Genomic DNA, 18,787 nt, shown 5'->3' with positions numbered 1-18,787 from the left:
GCCAAGACCTCAGAAATAAACTTGTAGACCTCCACAAGTCTGGTTCATCCTTGGGAGCAATTTCCAAATGCCTGAAGTACCACGTTCATCTGTACAAAGAATAGGTTTCAAGTATAAACACCATGGGACCACGCAGGCGTCATACCACTCAGGAAGAAGACGCGTTCTGTCTCCTAGAGACTAGCGTACTTTGGTGCGAAAAGTGCAAATCAATCACAGAACAACAGCAAAGGACCTTGTGAAGATGCTGGAGGAAACAGGTACGAAAGTATCTGTATGCACAGTAAAACGAGTCCTATATCGACATAACCTGAAAGGCCGCTCAGCAAGGAAGAAGCCACAGCTCCAAAATCACCTTAACAATGCCAGACTACGGTTTGCAACTGCATATGGGGACAAAGATCGTGACTATCGTTATGTTTGGAAGAAAAAGGAGGAGGCTTGCAAGCCGAAGAACACCATCCCATCCGTGAAGCACGGGGTGGCAGCATCATGTTGTGTGGTTGCTTTATTGCAGGAGGGACTGGTGCACTTCACAAAATAGATTGCATCATGAGGAGAGAAAATTATGTGGATATATTGAAGCAACATCTCAAGACATCAGTCAGGAAGTTAAAGCTTGGTCGCAAATGCATCTTCCAAATGAACAGTGACCCCAAGCATACTTCCAAAGTTGTGGCAAAAATGGCCTAAGGACAACAAAGTCAAGGTATTGGAGTGGCCATCACATAGCCCAGACCTCAATGCAATAGAACATTTGTGGGCAGAACTGGAAAAGCGTGTGCGAGCGAGGAGGCATACAAACCTGACTCAGTTACACCAGCTCTGTCAGGAGGAATGGGCCAAAATTCACCCAACTTATTGTGGGAAGCTTGTGGAAGACTACCCAAAGCGTTTGACCCAAGATAAACAATTTAAAGGCAATGATACCAAATATTAATTGAGTGTATGTAAACTTCTGACCCACTGGGAATGTGATGAAAGAAATAAAAGCTTTTCACATTCTTAAAATAAAGTGGTGATCCTAACTGACCTAAAACAGGGAATTTTAACTTGGATTAAAAGTCAGCAATTTTGAAAAACAGAGTTTAAATGGATTTGGCTAAGGTGAATGTAAACTTCTGACTTCAACTGTGAGGCAAAGTGTCAAGAGGACTAGACTTAAGGGGAAATACTCTGTAGAGACAGTCTGCCATTAGGATTAAAATTTTGAATACATTCTGTGTAGAGTCAGCGGGACAAGGGGACTAGACAGTAAGGGAAATATAAGAGGCTCATGGTTCATGTGTGAATAATGTATGTTTATGTCTATCTAAACCATTACAGTCAATGTAGTTCTGATACTGGCGCATACACTCTCTATAGCTGAAAGAAGCAGGACCTGACTGGGTGAGCAGAGCAGCCTCTAGCTCCTCCCTCCTTGGCATGGCATTACCCATAGTGTGGCCCCCAGAGGAATCCCCACAGAGGTACGGTGGGTATTTAACCCAGAGAAGAGAGGTAACCTGACCTATGTGGGTCTGTGTGGCGTTGTATTACTCCATACCTTCTACACATCAGGGGAATGAGGCTCTCTCCGGCTCCTGCTCTGGATCCAAGTCTGGCTGGTAGTCTGGTTCTACTATATCTAGCTGTGGTGGCTGGTGGGCTTGCCTTGCTCGCGTCTGCCTCTGTGTCTGCCTCTGAGCTGGAGTCTGTCAGATGCAGGCTCCAAGGCACCCCTCGTCCTCCGGCGTTCTCCCAGGACGGGGACTTTGTCATCGGAGGTGTTTTCTCCATTCATTACTATTTGAACACTTTGGATCACAGCTACACCAGCATGCCTGAGCCCCTGCAGTGCACAGGGAGGTCAGTGAGCGCAAGAGGGAACAGGGGACAGGACTGTGGCTGTGTGGGGTGACAGATAAACTGTGTTTAAAGACATGGAGACAGTGTGTTTAAAGACAGATAAACAGTGTGTTTAAAGACAGATAAATAGTGTATTTAAGGATGATAAACTTTTTTTTAAAGAGACAGTCTGTTTAAAGACAGATAAACAGTGTTTTAAAAACAGATAAACAGCGTTTAAAGGCATATTAAAAGTGTGTTTAAAGACAGATTAAAAGTGTAGGTAAAGCCTACTGTTACAAAGGATCACATTTTCAATTGCAGACTAACCTACAGTGTCCTCAATTACAGACAACAAAAGTGTAGGCATATAGACGGTATGGAAAATAATACTAGATATTAGGCTGTTTACCATGGAAACATTCTATAGGCTAGTTTATGATTTGTCAGGAGGTGCTCACTGACCTATCTTCTATTTACAGAATGGATTCCCGTGAGTTGCGCTTCTCGCGCGCCATGGTCTTTGCAGTTGAGGAGATAAATAACAGTTCAGACCTTCTACCGGGAATCACGCTTGGTTATCAAGTGCACGACTCCTGCTCCTCGGTCCCCATGGCCGTGAAAGTGGCCTTCCAGCTGGCTAATGGCTTGGACCCCATGTTTGATACCGGAGAACAGTGCTCGGGGTCGACTACCGTGACAGCTATCGTTGGCGAGTCTGCCTCCACGCCAACCATCAGCATGTTGCGCATCATCGGCCCTTTCGGTATTCCTCAGGTAAACTCCAGTGGAAAGAAATCATTCAGCTTAATTTACTATATTTCTAGTTTATATTCTCCTCTCTTTCAGGAATGAGTTCCACTTTTAATTCTCTGTATTCCAACTGTATTCTCCTCTCTTTCAGGAATATACATTTCTGTCTGAAATGATGTGGAGAAAACCATTTGAACATAGACTGAGGACTATGAGTCTGGAGAACTTCTCTAGGATTTTTAAAATGATCTGAGGACTACCTTTCATAGGCTAGGTTGTTATGGGAGACGAGGGATTAGTGTCACAGTTTTGTGTACCTTTTTATTCTGGCACAATGAAAAACAATGAGATTGCTTATTATTATTAATGTCTCCCTAACATCATTAAAAATAGCTAAATAAAAAAAAAAAGAAGTTGCCAATACATTAGAGTTGTGAGGCCGACATTATGTTCTTTCTCATGTTTTCGACTGTCTGTTTTTAACTAGGTGAGCCACTTTTCCACCTGTGCGTGTCTGAGTGATAAGAAACAGTATCCAACCTTCTTCAGAACCATCCCCAGTGATCAGTTCCAGGCTGCCGCTCTGGCCCACCTCATCAGGCACTTCGGCTGGACCTGGATTGGGGCGGTCCGTTCCGACTCTGACTATGGTAATAACGGGATGGCTGCTTTCCTGCAGGCAGCACAAGAGGAGGGTATCTGTGTGGAGTATTCTGAAGCCTTCTCCCGTACCAACCCACTCAGCAGAGTGCAACGGGTGGCTGACGTGATCCGCAGGTGATCCGTGATTACTGGTGAACTTTTCATTCACACAAATGCAAGACCATATTTTTTTTTTTAAATACTATTGTTATTAATTTCTCTCTTTTCCCAACGCTGATCTGTGAGACCTACATAATTTGCATATCTTAAGAATGTCAAAAGTGTTGATTAATACTAATGTTCATGTTCACTTCACTGAGACATTCCAGTAAATGACAAACATGACCAGCAGGTTAAGCATATGATATAATCATGTTCCCCAGCTCCACAGCGCGGGTGGTGGTTGCATTCGTATCTTCTGGGGACATGAGGATCCTGCTGGAGGAGATGGAACGCCTGCCCTCTCCGCCCCGCCAGTGGATCGGGAGCGAGACCTGGGTCACTGACCCAGATATGCTGCGCTTCAGACTGTTTGCCGGGGCCATCGGATTTGGCATCCAACGCTCTGTCATCCCCGGCCTCAGGGACTTCCTCCTGGACCTCTCCCCACAGAAGGTGTCCAACTCTACCCTGCTCACTGAGTTCTGGGAGGGAGCCTTTGGCTGTAGGATGAGGACAGGTATCTATCTATCTATCTATCTATCTATCTATCCATCCATCCATCCATCCACCAATCTTTCTGTCCATCGATCTATTTACATGTGTCTGTCTGTCTGTCTGTCTGTCTGTCTGTCTGTCTGTCTGTCTGTCTGTCTGTCTGTCTGTCTGTCTGTCTGTCTGTCTGTCTGTCTGTCTGTCTGTCTGTCTGTCTGTCTGTCTGTCTGTCTGTCTGTCTGTCTGTCTGTCTGTAGGGACCTCATCTACAGGTGTTGGGGTTGAAGAGAAGGTGTGTGATGGCAGTGAGGATATACAGCAGCTACAGACCCCCTACACAGATACATCCCAGCTGCGTGTCACTAACATGGTGTATAAAGCTGTTTATGCCATAGCACACGCCATCCACAGCATCGTTTGTGAAGAGAGAGAAAACTCCACTGTGAACTGTAACAAAAACCTTAATGTGAAGCCAACACAGGTGAAAAACAAGTCTGTAGTATAATTTCCTGATAAATATGTTTATATAGACTACATGTATGAAAGGCCTAGGAGTCCTCATTATACTTCACAACTTCTTCTGAAGTAACACATCTGATAAATTTCATTTGAATTAATGTTCTGTTTCTCTCTCCATCTATATTCCCTTCTCTCCATTTCTCTCTTTCCATCTTTCTTCCCCTTTCTCCATCTCTCATCTCTCTCTTCCCCTCTGTCCATTTTTCTCACCATTTCTCTTCCACTCACTCATCTATCTCTTCCCTTATCTCCATCTCCCTTCCCCTCTCTCCTTCTCTCTCATCCCTTCTATCATCTCTCTCATCCCTTCTCTCATCTCTCTCATCCCTTCTCTCATCTCTCTCTTCCCTTATCTCCATCTCTCATCTCTCTCTTCCCCTCTGTCCATCTATCTCACCATTTCTCTTCCACTCACTCATCTATCTCTTCCCTTATCTCCATCTCCCTTACCCTCTCTCCTTCTCTCTCATCCCTTCTCTCATCTCTCTCTTCCCTTATCTCCATCTCTCCACCTTTCTCCTTCTCTCTCATCCCATCTCTCTCTCTCTCTCTTCCCCGTCAAACCCCCAGGTCCTGGAGAGATTGAGGAGGGTGAACTTCTCTCGTAACGGGTACCAGGTGTCTTTCGATGCCAACGGGGACCCAGTGGCCACCTATGAGCTGGTCAACTGGCAGATACGGGAAAGTGGGAAGATGGAGTTTGTGACAGTGGGGCGCTATGATGCGTCCCTGCCTCCTGACCAGAGGTTTGACATGGAGAGGGAAATCACCTGGGTAAAGAACAGTACCCAAGTACCTGTGTCAGTGTGCAGTGAGAGCTGTCCCCCAGGGACTCGTAAGGCTGTACAGAAAGGAAAGCCCGTATGCTGTTATGACTGTATCCAATGTGCAGAGGGAGAGATCAGTAATAACACAGGTAGGACTATAGGAATAGTTGGCAAAAATTGCGTAGTAATTTCTATCACAGTTTACTAAGTAGTGGTTTATTCATATTACCAGCACTACAAAGGTAGTGTCTGTCGATCATGTTCCTATTCTTGTTATCTATATAGACTTGCTTCTACTGTATTATTGACTGTATGTTTGTTTTACTCCATATGTAAGTCTGTGTTGTTGTCTGTGTCGAACTGCTTTGCTTTATCTTGGACAGGTCTCAGTTGTAAATGAGAACTTGTTCTCAACTTGACTATCTGTTTAAATTAAGGTGAAATAAAAAAATAAAAAAATGAATCAAAATCTCATGTAAGCTGCACATTAATTCACCATTCTTTATTGTAAACTCACAAAGTGCAGCATTGTGGGACATGTATTTGTAAATAAATTAAACCTGAATCTATTATTATTAACATTTGATGTCTGTTGTTTTGTCCTGTTCAGATTCTTCAGACTGTCTGATCTGTCCAGAAGAGTACTGGCCCAACGCTGAGAGAGACCGCTGTATCCTTAAGCCTGTGGAGTACCTGTCCTTCCACGAGGTCCTCGGAATCATCCTGACCGCCTGCTCTGTGGTCGGGGCTTGTCTGGCCATCGCCACGACAACCGTTTTCTACCGACACCGAACTTCGGCAATCGTCAGGGCCAACAACTCTGAGCTGAGCTACCTGCTGCTGTTTTCCTTGACTCTGTGTTTTCTGTGCTCTCTCACTTTCATTGGCCGGCCCTCTGAATGGTCCTGTATGCTGCGTCACACAGCGTTTGGGATCACCTTTGTCCTCTGCATCTCTTGCGTTCTGGGGAAAACAATAGTGGTGTTGATGGCCTTCAGGGCTACACTTCCAGCCAGTAATGTCATGAAATGGTTTGGTCCTCCACAGCAGAGATTGACTGTAGTGTCCTTCACGTTTGTCCAGGCTTTGATATGCACTCTGTGGTTGGTCCTGTCCCCTCCCTTCCCCATCAAAAACCTCACTACCTACAAGGAAAAGATCATTCTAGAGTGCGATGTAGGTTCAGCTATTGGTTTCTGGGGTGTGTTGGGCTATATAGGACTCCTGTCTCTCTTGTGCTTTGTGCTGGCTTTTCTGGCTCGAAAGCTGCCTGATAACTTCAATGAGGCCAAATTCATCACCTTCAGCATGCTCATATTCTGTGCAGTCTGGATCACCTTTATCCCAGCTTATGTCAGCTCTCCTGGGAAGTTGACTGTAGCTGTGGAGATCTTTGCCATCATCACCTCTAGCTTTGGGTTGTTCTTTCTGTTATTTGTTCCTAAATGCTTTATTATTCTGTTCAGGCCGGAGAAGAACACCAAGAAACACCTTATGGAGAAGACATCCAACGATAAACGTTATTAAGAAATGATTGAGGTTAAAAAACATTGTAACAATCAGTTATATGGTTTATTATACAGTTTGGTAGGACTACTCTGACAGAGATGACCAACAATTTAGCAGATAATCATTGGTAAAATTGTAACTAGTAACATTACACAGGTTCACATTAGATATTCCAATGTTATGAGAGATTGTTAAAATCTAGAGTGTTAAAATCTAATTTGACCTGCTAAATGATGTGATTAGCTGTAGCCTACAGAGTGGAACCACTTCCATGTTGTTGGAGAAAAGCTGTAAAAAAAAAAGCTTTATTCTTATATGAATTGATAGAACCTTGAAGTGCATGTGTTCAATTGCTATTGTAATTCGTCATATTATGTATTATAATAATATAATAAACATTTTCATATACAGTTGAAATTGGAAGTTGGAGTCATTAAAACGTGTTTTTCAACAACACTACAGATTTCTTGTTAACAAATTATTGCTTTAGCAAGTCTGCTAGGACATCTACTTTGTGCATGACACAAGTCATTTTTTCAACATTTGTTTACAGACAGATTATTTCACTTCCAGTGTGTGAGAAGTGTACATACACTAAGTTCACTGTGCCTTTAAATAGTGTCATGACGTTGCCCTCTTTGGACTCAGCTAGCACCATGCCCTTAATTCTGCACCACCCCCCCCCCCCACCCCCCCCACCCCTCTCTCTCTCTCTCCTACACCCAGGCTGCTGTGGTCAGTGAGGTCGGAAATTCCTGGAGGAAATTCTTCCTCATTGCCAGACAGTGTAGAGAGAGAGTGAGTTTCATACAGAGAACAAAGCTCTGTATGAGAGCACAAAGTTGGAGAACCTAACAATATTCATGTTCTGGAGAATGTATAAAAGATCAGTGAAGTAATTAGCTACGAACTGGTCCGTTTGGTACAATTTTGTGAAACCCATGAGAGACAATACAGCCACTTTACCATAACCCTGTTTATACAAGAGTCTCAGTTATGAGGCTTACATGTAATTGTTGTATAAAATTAATGAGTAAAGATAAAACTACTGGTGAAATTATGTAATGTGATTTTAGACTGTTTAATGAATGAAACTCCAATTCCCTTTGGAGTTGAACTAAATCAGAGGCCCGCCCATGAGTGCAGACATTGAGGACTGCCCCTTTTTATGTTCCGAATAAAACCCCCACCTGAGTTTTCCCACTTCTGATCAGCTTCCCTTGAGAACCACGAGAGGGCTAAGGTTGTAGACCTGTACCTCATCAGGGAGGGAGTTAAGGTTTGAGTAGATTACTGAATCTTTGAACCATACCACGTGGTTAACCTCTTAGACTATCGATACCAACAGAATAAGAACAAATCTTTGATACTAATTGGTAATCTGCAGCTAGGAATTCGCTATCATTGAACGCGACGACGACAAACCGCCGAAACATCTATTCTATAATGACATTGGTGAATGTTACTCTGAACTATCAATTCCAAACACGGCAGAGAGAGAGAGAGAGAGGGCGGACAAACTCTCCAACAGAAACAACCTTTTCAACAGAGAACCCGACGACACACTGAGCGTAAATGAATATATTGATTGCAATTATTCCTGAATGAGTGAGCGTTCATGTGCAAAAGATTAGCATTTCAAATAATTATCAACTTGTAGTGTCTCATCTCAGTTGACCCCCACTTCCCTTTGTGTCCACCAAGCCGCGATACCGGTTTATACCACTAGGGAAACTCCGTTATCATTTCCTTGTAACTATCTACTGTTTGTTTATGCATTTCTGTCAATTCCTTAGTTAGTAAATAAAGGATTTAAGACCATTGATGTATGGATGACTCATAGTGAAGACTGGGTTTGTGCAGATAACCAACAAAATTAAAATTACGACGTTTGGAATGAGGTAAAGAATAATTCATTAATTCAAAGACTAATTGATGATATATTAAAATATCTGAAAGCTGTATTAAGAAAAATCTGACTTTGTAATCTGAATGCCTTGTTAATACTTCAGGTTTTATTTTATTCATCCATTATTTTACCAGGTAAGTTGACTGAGAACACGTTCTCATTTGCAGCAACGACCTGGGGAATAGTTACAGAGGAGAGGAGGGGGGATGAATGAGCAAATTGTAAACTGGGGATTATTAGGTGACCGTGATGGTGTGAGGGACAGATTGGGAATTTAGCCAGGACACCCCTACTCTCACGATAAGTGCCATGGGATCTTTAATAACCTCAGAAAGTCAGGACACCCGTTTAACGTCCCGTCTGAAAAAAGGCACCCTACACAGGGCAGTGTCCCCAATCACTGCCCTGGGGCATGGGGATATATATTTTTTAGACCAGAGGAAAGAGTGCCACCCATTGGCCCTTCAGATAAAAACGTGTAGACCTCTACAAGTCTGGTTCATCCTTGGGAGCAATTTCCAAACTCCTAAAGGTACCACGTTCATCTGTACAAACAATAGTACAAAAGTATAAACACCATGGGACCGCGCAAGCATCATACCGCTCAGGAAGAAGACACCTTCTGTCTCCTAGAGATTAGCGTGCTTTGGTGCGAAAAGTGCAAATCAATCCCAGAACAACAGCAAAGGTCCTTGTGAAGATGCTGGAGGAAACAGGTATAAAAGTATCTGTATCCACAGTAAAACGAGTCCTATATCGACATAACCTGAAAGACCGCCATAAAACTGCACATGCGGAAAAGGACGACGCTTGCAAGCCGAAGAACACCATCCCAACCATGAAGCACGTTGATGGCAGCATCATGTTGTGGGGTTGCTTTGCTGCAGGAGGGACTGGTCCACTTCACAAAATAGATGGCATCATGAGAAGATAATTATGTGGATATATTAAAGCAACATCTCAAGACATCAGTTAAAGCTTGGTTGCAAATGGGTCTTCCAAATGGACAGTGACACCAAGCATACTTCCAAACTTGTGGCTAAATTGGCTTAAGGACAACAAAGTCAAGGTATTAGAGTGGCCATCACAAAGCCCTGACCTCAATCCTACAGAAAATGTGTGGGCAGAACTTAAACAGCGTGTGCGAGCCAGGAGGCCGACAAACCTGACTCAGTTACACCAGCTCTGTCAGGAGGAATGGGGCAAAATTCACCCAACTTATTGTGGGAAGCTTGTGGAAGGCTACTCAAAACGTTTGACCCAAGTTAAACAAAATAAACACAATGACACAAAGTATTAATTGAGTGTATGTAAACTTCTGACCCACTGGGAATGTGATGAAAGAAATAAAAAATGAAATAAATCATTTTCTCTACTATTATTCAGACTTTTCACATTTGTAAAATAAAGTGGTGAGCCTAACTGACTTAAGACAGGGAATTTTTACTTGATTAAAAGTCAGGAATTTTGAAACACTGAGTTTAAATGGATTTGGCTAAGGTGAATGTAAACTTCTGACTTCAACTGGGAGGCAACGTGCCAAGAGGACTCGACTGTAGGGGAACAATAAGAGAGGAAGCGTACCAAGTGGACTAGACTTTAGAAAAAATACTGTGTACTGCCAGCGTGCCCGGAGGACTAGACAGTAGGGGAAATACTCTGTAGAACCAGAATACCATGAGGACTAGGCTGTAGAGGAAATATACGTGTGGAACAAGCCAAGAGGACTAGGCTGTAGGAGAAATACGTTGAAGAGCCAGCATGCCAAGAGGACTAGACTGTTGGGAATATACTGGGTAGAGTCAGCGTGCAAAGAGGATTACACTGTAGAGGAAATATAATTGAGGCAAAATGCCAAATGGACTAGACTTTAGCAGAAATTCTTTGAAGAGCCAAAGTGCCTGGAGGACTAGACTGTTGGGTAAATACTGTGTAGAGCCAGCGTACCAAGAGGACCAGACTGTAAAGGACATATAAGTAAGGCAAAGTGACAAATGATCTAAACTGTAGGGGAAATATCGTGTAGAGCCAGCGTGCCAAGCGAACTAGACTCTAGAGGAATAACTGTATAGAACCAGCATACCAAGAAGACAGTTGAGGAAATACTGTGCAGAGCCAGCATTCCAAGAGGACTAGACAGTAAGGGAAATATTATTTTTATTTTTTTTAACCTTTATTTAACCAGGAAGGGCTCATTGAGATTTAAAATCTATTTTTCAAGAGTGTCCTGGCAAAGATAGGCAGCACCAAGTTATTACAAAAATTACAAACAAACAACATGAAAAACTACAAATAATCTAGGTAAAACCATAGAATTCACAATATAAGAGAGGCTCATGGATATTGTGTGTCTAACGTATGTTTATGTCTATCTAAACCATTACAGTCAATGTAGTTCTGATGCTGGTGCATATTCTCTCTATAGATGAAAGAAGCAGGATGGGTGAGCAGAGCACCTTCTAACCCCTCCCTCCTCGGCATGGCCATACCCACAGTGTGGCTCCCAGAGGAATCCCCACAGAGGTACGGTGGGTATTTAACCCAGAGTAGAGAGGTAACCTGACCTATGTGGTTCTGTGTGGCGCTGTATTACTCCATACCTTCTACACATCAGGGGAATGAGGCTCTCTCCGGCTCCTGCTCTAGATCCAAGTCTGGCTGGTAGTCTGGTTCTACTACATCTAGCTGTGGTGGCTGGTGGGCTTGCCTTGCTCGCGTCTGCCTCTAGCTCTGCCTCTGGGCTGGAGTCTGTCAGATGCAGGCTCCAAGGCACCCCTTGTCCTCCGGTGTTCTCCCAGGACGGGGACTTTGTCATCGGGGGTGTTTTCTCCATGCACTACTACATGCACACTGTGGATCACAGCTACACCAGCCTGCCTGAGCCCCTGCAGTGCACAGGGAGGTCAGTGAGCGCAAGAGGGAACAGGGGACAGGACTGTGGCTGTGTGGGTAGACAGATAAATTGTGTTTTAAAGACAGAGGAACAGTGTGTTTAATGCCCGGCAAACAGTGTGTTTAAAGTCCGATAAACATTGTGTTAATGACCGAGAATCAATGTGTTGAAATACCGATAAACAGTTTGTTTACAGACAGAGGAACAGTGTGTTTAAAGACCGATAAACAATGTGTTTAATGACAGATAAACAATGTGTTTAAAGCCAGATAAACAGTGCGCTTAAAGACAGATAAACAATGCGCTTGAAGACAGATAAACAGCGTGTTAATGACAGAGAAACAATGTGTTTAAAGCCAGATAAACAGTGCGCTTGAAGACAGATAAACAATGTGTTTAAGGAAATAATAACAATGTGTTTAATGACAGATAAACAGTGTGTTTAAAGCCAGATAAACAGTGCGCTTGAAGACAGATAAACAGTGTGTTAATGACAGGTTAACAGTGTTTTAAAGACAGTTTAACTGTGTGTATAAAAACAGATTAAAAGTGTAGGTAAAGCCTACTGTTACAAAGGATCACATTTTCAATTGCAGACTAACCTACAGTGTACTCAATTACAGACAACAAAAGTGTAGTCATATAGACGGTATGGAAAATAATACTAGATATTAGGCTGTTTGCCATGGTAACATTATATAGGCTAGTTCATCATTCATCAGGAGGTGCTCACTGACCCATCTTCTATTTACAGTATGGATTCCCGTGAGTTGCGCTTCTCACGCGCCATGGTCTTCGCAGTTGAGGAGATAAACAACAGTTCCTACCTTCTACCAGGTGTCACACTTGGTTATCAAGTGCACGACTCATGCAACTCGGTCCCCATGGCCGTAAAAGTTGCCTTCCAGCTGGCTAACGGCCTGGACCCCATGTTTGATACCGGAGAAGAGTGCTCGGGGTCTTCTACAGTGACAGCTATCGTGGGCGAGTCTGCCTCCTCGCCAACCATCAGCATGTTGCGCATCATCAGCCCTTTCGGCATTCCTCAGGTAAACTCCTGTGGAAAGAAATCATTCAGCTTCTTTTAATTTAATGAAGTTTATTCTCCTCTCTTTCAGGAATGAGTTCACCTTTTAAATTACCGTATTTCAACCGTATTCTCCTCTCTTTCAGGAATATAAATTTCTGCGTGAAATTATGTGCAGAAAGGCATTTTAACATAGACTGAGGAATACGAGTCTGGAGAACTTCTGTAGTCATTAAAACATGATCTGAGGACTATATTTCATAGGCTCAGTTTTTATGGGAGGCAAGGGAATGGTGTCACACTTTTGTGTATCCTTACCATTCTGACCCAATGAAAAACAAATAAAAATACTAAATAAAAAAAACAGGAAGTTGCCAATACATTAGTTGTTAGGCCGACATTATGTTCTTTCTCATGTTTTCGACTGTCTGTTTTTACCAAGGTGAGCCACTATTCCACCTGTGCTTGTCTGAGTGATAAGAAACAGTATCCAACCTTCTTCAGAACCATCCCCAGTGATCAGTTCCAGGCTGCCGCTCTGGCCCACCTCATCAGGCACTTCGGCTGGACCTGGATTGGGGCGGTCCGTTCCGACTCTGACTACGGTAATAACGGGATGGCGGCTTTCCTTCAGGCAGCACAAAAGGAAGGCATCTGTGTAGAGTATTCTGAAGCCTTCTCCCTTACCAACCCACTCAGCAGAGTGCAACGGGTGGCCGACGTGATCCGCAGGTGATGCATGATTACTAGTGAACTTTTCATTCATACAAATGCAAGACCATATTTATAAAACATACTATTGTTATTTCTCTCTTTTCCCGAAGCTGATCTGTGAGACCAACATGATTTGGATACAGTATCTTATGCATATCAAAAGTGTTGATGAATACTAATGTTCATGTTCACTTGACTGAGACATTCCAATGAATGACAAACATGACCAGCATATTAAGCATATGATATAATCATGTTCCCCAGCTCCACAGCCCCGGTGGTGGTTGCATTTGTATCCGCTTGGGACATGAGAATCCTGCTGAGGGAGATGGAACGCCTGCCCTCTCCACCCCGCCAGTGGATCGGGAGTGAGTCCTGGGTCACTGACCCAGATTTGCTGCGTTTCGGTCTGTGTGCCGGGGCCATCGGATTTGGCATCCAACGCTCTGTCATCCCCGGCCTCAGGGACTTCCTCCTGGACCTCTCCCCACAGAAGGTGTCCAACTCTCCCCTGCTCACTGAGTTCTGGGAGGGAGCCTTTGGCTGTAGGCTGGGTATAGGTATCTATCTATCTATATATCTATCTATCTATATATCCTTCTATCTATCTATCTATCTATCTATCTGTCTGTCTGTCTGTCTTTCTTTCTGTCTGTCTGTCTGTCTGTCTGTCTGTCTGTCTGTCTGTCTGTCTGTCTGTCTGTCTGTCGGTCGGTCGGTCTCTTGGTCTCTTGGTCTCTTGGTCTCTTTGTCTCTTGGTCTCTTGGTCTCTTGGTATCTCTCTATGTCTGTCTATAGGGACCTCTACAGGTGTTGGGGTTGAAGAGAAGGTGTGTGATGGCAGTGAGGATATACAGCAGCTACAGACCCCCTACACAGATACATCCCAGCTGCGTGTCACTAACATGGTGTATAAAGCTGTTTATGCCATAGCACACGCCATCCACAGCATCGTTTGTGAAGAGAGAGAAAACTCCACTGTGAACTGTGACAAAAACCTTAATGTGAAGCCAACACAGGTGAGTGACAAGTCTATAGTCTAATTTCCTGATAAATATGTTTATATAGACAACATGTATGAAGGCCTAGGAGTTCTCATTATACTTTACAACTTCTTCTGAAGTAACACATCTGATTAAAATGAGTTGAATGTTGAATGTTTCTCTCTCCATCTTTCTTTCCCTTTCTCCATCTCTCATCTCTCTCTTCCCCTCTGTCCATCTATCTCTCCATCTCTCATCCCTTCTCTCATCTCTCTCTTCCCTTATCTCCATCGCTCTTCACCTCTCTCCTTTTCTCTCGTCCTCTCTCTCTCTCTACCTTGCCCTTCCAACCACAGGTCCTGGAGAGATTGAGGAGGGTGAACTTCTCTCGTAACGGGTACCAGGTGTCTTTCGATGCCAACGGGGACCCAGTGGCCACCTATGAGTTGGTAAACTGGCAGAGACGGAAGAGTGGGAAGATTGAGTTTGTGACAGTGGGGCGCTATGATGCGTCCCTGCCTCCTGACCAGAGGCTTGACATTGAGAGGGAAATCACCTGGGTAAAGAACAGTACACAAGTACCTGTGTCAGTGTGCAGTGAGAGCTGTCCCCCAGGCACTCGTAAGGCTATACAGAAAGGAAAGCCTGTATGCTGTTATGACTGTATCCAATGTGCAGAGGGAGAGATCAGTAATAACACAGGTAGGACTATAGGAACAGTTGTGTAGTAATTTCTATCACAGTTTACTAAGTAGTGGTTTATTCATATTACCAGCACTACAAAGGTAGTGTCTGTCAATCATGTTCCTGTTCTTATTATCTCATGTAAGCTGCACATTAATTCAACATTCTTTATTGTAAACTGACAAAGTGCAGCATTGTGGGACATGTATTTGTAAATAAATAAAACCTGAATCTATTATTATTAATAACATTTGATGTCTGTTGTTTTGTCCTGGTCAGATTCTTCAGACTGTCTGATCTGTCCCGAGGAGTACTGGCCCAACGCTGAGAGAGACCTCTGTATCCTTAAGCCTGTGGAGTTCCTGTCCTTCCACGAGGTCCTCGGAATCATCCTGACCGCCTGCTCTGTGGGCGGGGCTTGTCTGGCCATCGCCACGGCAACTGTCTTTTACCGACACCGAACGTCTGCCATTGTCAGGGCCAACAACTCTGAGCTGAGCTTCCTGCTGCTCTTCTCCTTGGCTCTGTGTTTTCTGTGTTCTCTTACTTTCATTGGCCGGCCCTCTGAATGGTCCTGTATGCTGCGTCACACAGCGTTTGGGATCACCTTCGTCCTCTGCATCTCTTGTGTTCTGGGGAAAACAATAGTGGTGTTGATGGCCTTCAGGGCTACGCTTCCAGCCAGTAATGTCATGAAATGGTTTGGTCCTCCACAGCAGAGATTGACTGTAGTGTCATTCACGTTTGTCCAGGCTTTGATATGCACTCTGTGGTTGGTCCTGTCCCCTCCCTTCCCCATTAAAAACCTCACTACCTACAAGGAAAAGATCATTCTAGAGTGTGATGTGGGTTCAGCTATTGGTTTCTGGGCTGTGTTGGGTTATATAGGACTCCTGTCTCTCTTGTGCTTTGTGCTGGCTTTTCTGGCTCGGAAGCTGCCGGATAACTTCAATGAGGCCAAATTCATCACCTTCAGCATGCTCATATTCTGTGCAGTCTGGATCACCTTTATCCCAGCTTATGTCAGCTCTCCTGGGAAGTTGACTGTAGCTGTGGAGATCTTTGCCATCATCACCTCTAGCTTTGGGTTGTTCTTTCTATTATTTGTTCCTAAATGCTTTACTATTCTGTTCAGGCCAGAGAAGAATACCAAGAAACACCTTAGGGATAAGACATCCAATGATATACGTTATTAAATAATGATTGAGTGGAAAAAACATTGTAACGTTCAGTTATATGGTTTATCATACAGTTAGGTAGGACTACTTTGACAGAGATGAACAACAATTTAGCACATAATCATTGGTAACATTGTAAATATTAACATGACAGGTTCACATTAGATATTCCAATGTTATGAGAGATTGTTCAAATCTAGAGTGTTAAAATCTAATTTGACCATGCAAAATGATGTGATTAGCAGTAGCCTACAGAGTGGAACCATTTCCATGTTGTTGGAGAAAAGCTTTATTCCTATATGAATTGGTATAACATTGAAGTGCATGTGTTCAATTGATATTGTATTTCATCATATTATGTATTATAATAATATAATAAACATTTTCATACACAGTTGAAGTCGGAAGTTTACATACACTTAGGTTGGAGTCATTACAACTCCACAATTTTCTTGTTAACAAATGTAACTATTTTAGGACGTCTACTTTGTACATGACGCAGGTCATTTTTCCAACAGTTGTTTACAGACTGATTATTTCACTTATAATTCACTGTTTCACACTTCAAGTCGGTGAGAAGATAACAAACTAAGTTGACTGTGCCTTTAAACGGCATGGAAAATACCAGAAATATATGCCATGTCTTTAGAAGCTTCTGATAGGCTGATTGACATCATTTGAGTCAATTGGAGGTGTACCTGTGGATGTATTTCAAGGCCTACCTTCAAACTCAGTGCCTCTTTGCTTGACATTATGGTAACATCAAATGAAATTGGCCAAGACTTCAGAAAAAAAATTGTAGACCTCCACAGTCTGGTTCATCCTTGGGAGCAATTTCCAAACACCTGAAGGTACCATGTTCATCTGTACAAACAATAGTACTGTCACGCCCTGACCTTAGACAGCCCTTGTTTCACTATGGTGTAGTAGGTCAGGGCGTGACTACGTGTTATTCTAGTTTATCATTTCTATGTTGTGTTCTAGTTTATATTTTGTTGTTGGTGTTTTGTATAATTCACAATTAGAGGCAGCTTGTAATCTTTGTCTCTATTTGGAGATCATATTTAAGTAGACATTTTTCCCACCTGTGTTTTTGGGATATTATTTTGTGTTTGAGCATGTGTACCACATAGTCACATACCGTTGTTCGTTAATTTGATTTCTTGGTTTTGGCTTAAGTTTCACATTGGAATAAATATGTGGAACTCAAAATCCGCTGCGCCTTGGTCCCGACAACCGTGACATAATAACCCACCAAAAGAGGACCAAGCAGCGTATCCACGGGGTAAAGGAGTTTTGGACATGGGAAGAAGTGATGGGTGGATGCGAGACCCTCCCTTTGCGACAGACGGAAGGTAATAATGGAGGACAGCGACGACGCCAGGGTTCGCGTCCACCGAAGCCCAAGGACAACCCCAAGATTTTTTGGGGTGGGGGCACAAGGGGTGGCCGACTGAAACACGTGAAGAGCCAGAGTACATGGAGCAGGCGATAGAGATGTGGTCAGTCGACCCAAGGAGAGTGCCAGAGCCCGCATGGGAGTTGATGGAACAGTGTGAGGAAGGATACAGAAGTATGGAGTTGGCTAGGAGTATGCGGCAGCGCAATCGTGCTGAAGAGCGGGTCCTCAGTCCGGTGCCATATGGGACGGCTCCATGCACCACATCTCCAGTGTGCCTCCTCAGCCCGGTATGTTCTGTGCCGGTTCCTCGCTCTCGCCATGAGGAGCGTGTCGTCAGTCCGCTGCTAAAGAAACCCCAAGATTCTTTTGGGGAGGGCACATGGAGCTGGCGGTCGAGCAGCGGAGAGTGCCAGAGCCTGTGTGGGATTCCGGAGAGAGGTGGTAGCAATGAGAATGCTGCCGTACAGGAGTGCTGAAGAGAGTGACACCAGTCAGGTGCCATCTGCACCGGTGTCACTCATCTGGCCTCCAGGGCGCCTTCCCAGTCCGGTACGTCCTGTGCTTCCTCCACACACTCGCCCTAATGTGCGTGTCACCAGTCCGGTGCCACCTGTGCCGGCTCCACATGCCAGGCCTCCAGTGCGCAATCCCAGTCCGGTACGTCCTGTGCCTCCTCCACACACTCTTCCTAATGTGCATGTCACCAGTCCAGTGCTACCTGTGCCGGCTCCACGCATCTGGCCTCCAGTGCGCTGTCCCAGTCTGGTGCGTCCTGTGCCTCCTCCCCTCACTCTCCCTGAAGTGCGTGTCACCAGTCCGGTGCCACTTGTGCCGGCTCCTCACCAGGCCTCCAGTGCGTCTCCCCAGTCCGGTACGTCCTGTGCTCGCTCCCCTCACTCTCCCTGAAGTGTGTGTCACCAGTCCGGTGCCACCTGTACCGGCTCCACTCACTAGGCCTCCGGCGACGGATCACAGTCCAGAGCTTCCGGTGACGGTTCACAGTTCAGAGCTTCCGGTGACGGTTCCCAGTCCAGAGCTTCTGGCGACTGTCAATGGTCCGGAACCTCCAGTGACGATCAATGGTCCGGAACCTCCAGCGACAGTCAACGGTCCGGAACCTCCAGCAACGGTCAACGGTCACGAGCTTCCAGGCAAGGCATCCAGTCCTGCTCCAGGGCAGGAGCCTTCCTCTGCGTTGGGGCCCAGTACGGGCACGGTGTCCAGTCCCGCTCCAGGGCAGGAGCCCTCCTCTGCGCCGGTGCCCAGTACAGGGAAGGCGTTAAGCCCGGCGCCATGGTTGGATCTATGGTCTGAGGGGGGCTACGA

The 18,787-nt window shown here is 44.5% G+C and overlaps 2 protein-coding genes across 2 annotated transcripts; both read left to right on the top strand.

Annotated features, from left to right (window-relative positions):
- The first annotated feature begins 1,564 nt into the window (after positions 1-1,564).
- LOC110503479 (extracellular calcium-sensing receptor-like) lies at positions 1,565-6,929 on the top strand. Its single transcript, XM_021581814.2, has 7 exons — positions 1,565-1,848; positions 2,310-2,604; positions 3,068-3,357; positions 3,606-3,886; positions 4,149-4,357; positions 4,966-5,311; positions 5,773-6,929. Exons 1-7 carry the CDS (start codon positions 1,565-1,567, stop codon positions 6,687-6,689), a joined length of 2,622 nt encoding a protein of 873 aa, XP_021437489.2. The 3' UTR covers positions 6,690-6,929.
- A 4,285-nt stretch (positions 6,930-11,214) lies between these two features.
- Positions 11,215-16,395, top strand: LOC110503478 (extracellular calcium-sensing receptor-like). The gene is made up of 7 exons (XM_036961648.1): positions 11,215-11,482; positions 12,228-12,522; positions 12,943-13,232; positions 13,479-13,759; positions 14,013-14,233; positions 14,554-14,899; positions 15,161-16,395. The coding sequence occupies exons 1-7, from the start codon at positions 11,412-11,414 to the stop codon at positions 16,075-16,077; spliced, it is 2,421 nt and encodes an 806-aa protein (XP_036817543.1). The 5' UTR covers positions 11,215-11,411; the 3' UTR covers positions 16,078-16,395.
- Positions 16,396-18,787: the final 2,392 nt, after the last annotated feature.

Source organism: Oncorhynchus mykiss, chromosome 24 (assembly GCF_013265735.2).
Source record: "Oncorhynchus mykiss isolate Arlee chromosome 24, USDA_OmykA_1.1, whole genome shotgun sequence".
Classification (NCBI taxonomy): domain Eukaryota; kingdom Metazoa; phylum Chordata; class Actinopteri; order Salmoniformes; family Salmonidae; genus Oncorhynchus; species Oncorhynchus mykiss.
Note: the sequence above shows the minus strand (reverse complement) of the source record. Positions and strands in the feature narration are given on the sequence as shown.

Coding starts and splice junctions, on each gene's coding strand:
- LOC110503479 (XM_021581814.2), top strand. CDS start 1,565: ATGAGGCTCTCTCCGGCTCCTGCTCTGGATCCAAGTCTGGCTGGTAGT. Junction 4,358..4,965: donor TTAATGTGAAGCCAACACAG/GTGAAAAACAAG, acceptor TCAAACCCCCAG/GTCCTGGAGAGATTGAGGAG. Junction 5,312..5,772: donor AGAGATCAGTAATAACACAG/GTAGGACTATAG, acceptor TGTCCTGTTCAG/ATTCTTCAGACTGTCTGATC.
- LOC110503478 (XM_036961648.1), top strand. CDS start 11,412: ATGCACTACTACATGCACACTGTGGATCACAGCTACACCAGCCTGCCT. Junction 13,760..14,012: donor CTGGGAGGGAGCCTTTGGCT/GTAGGCTGGGTA, acceptor GTCTGTCTATAG/GGACCTCTACAGGTGTTGGG. Junction 14,234..14,553: donor TTAATGTGAAGCCAACACAG/GTGAGTGACAAG, acceptor TTCCAACCACAG/GTCCTGGAGAGATTGAGGAG.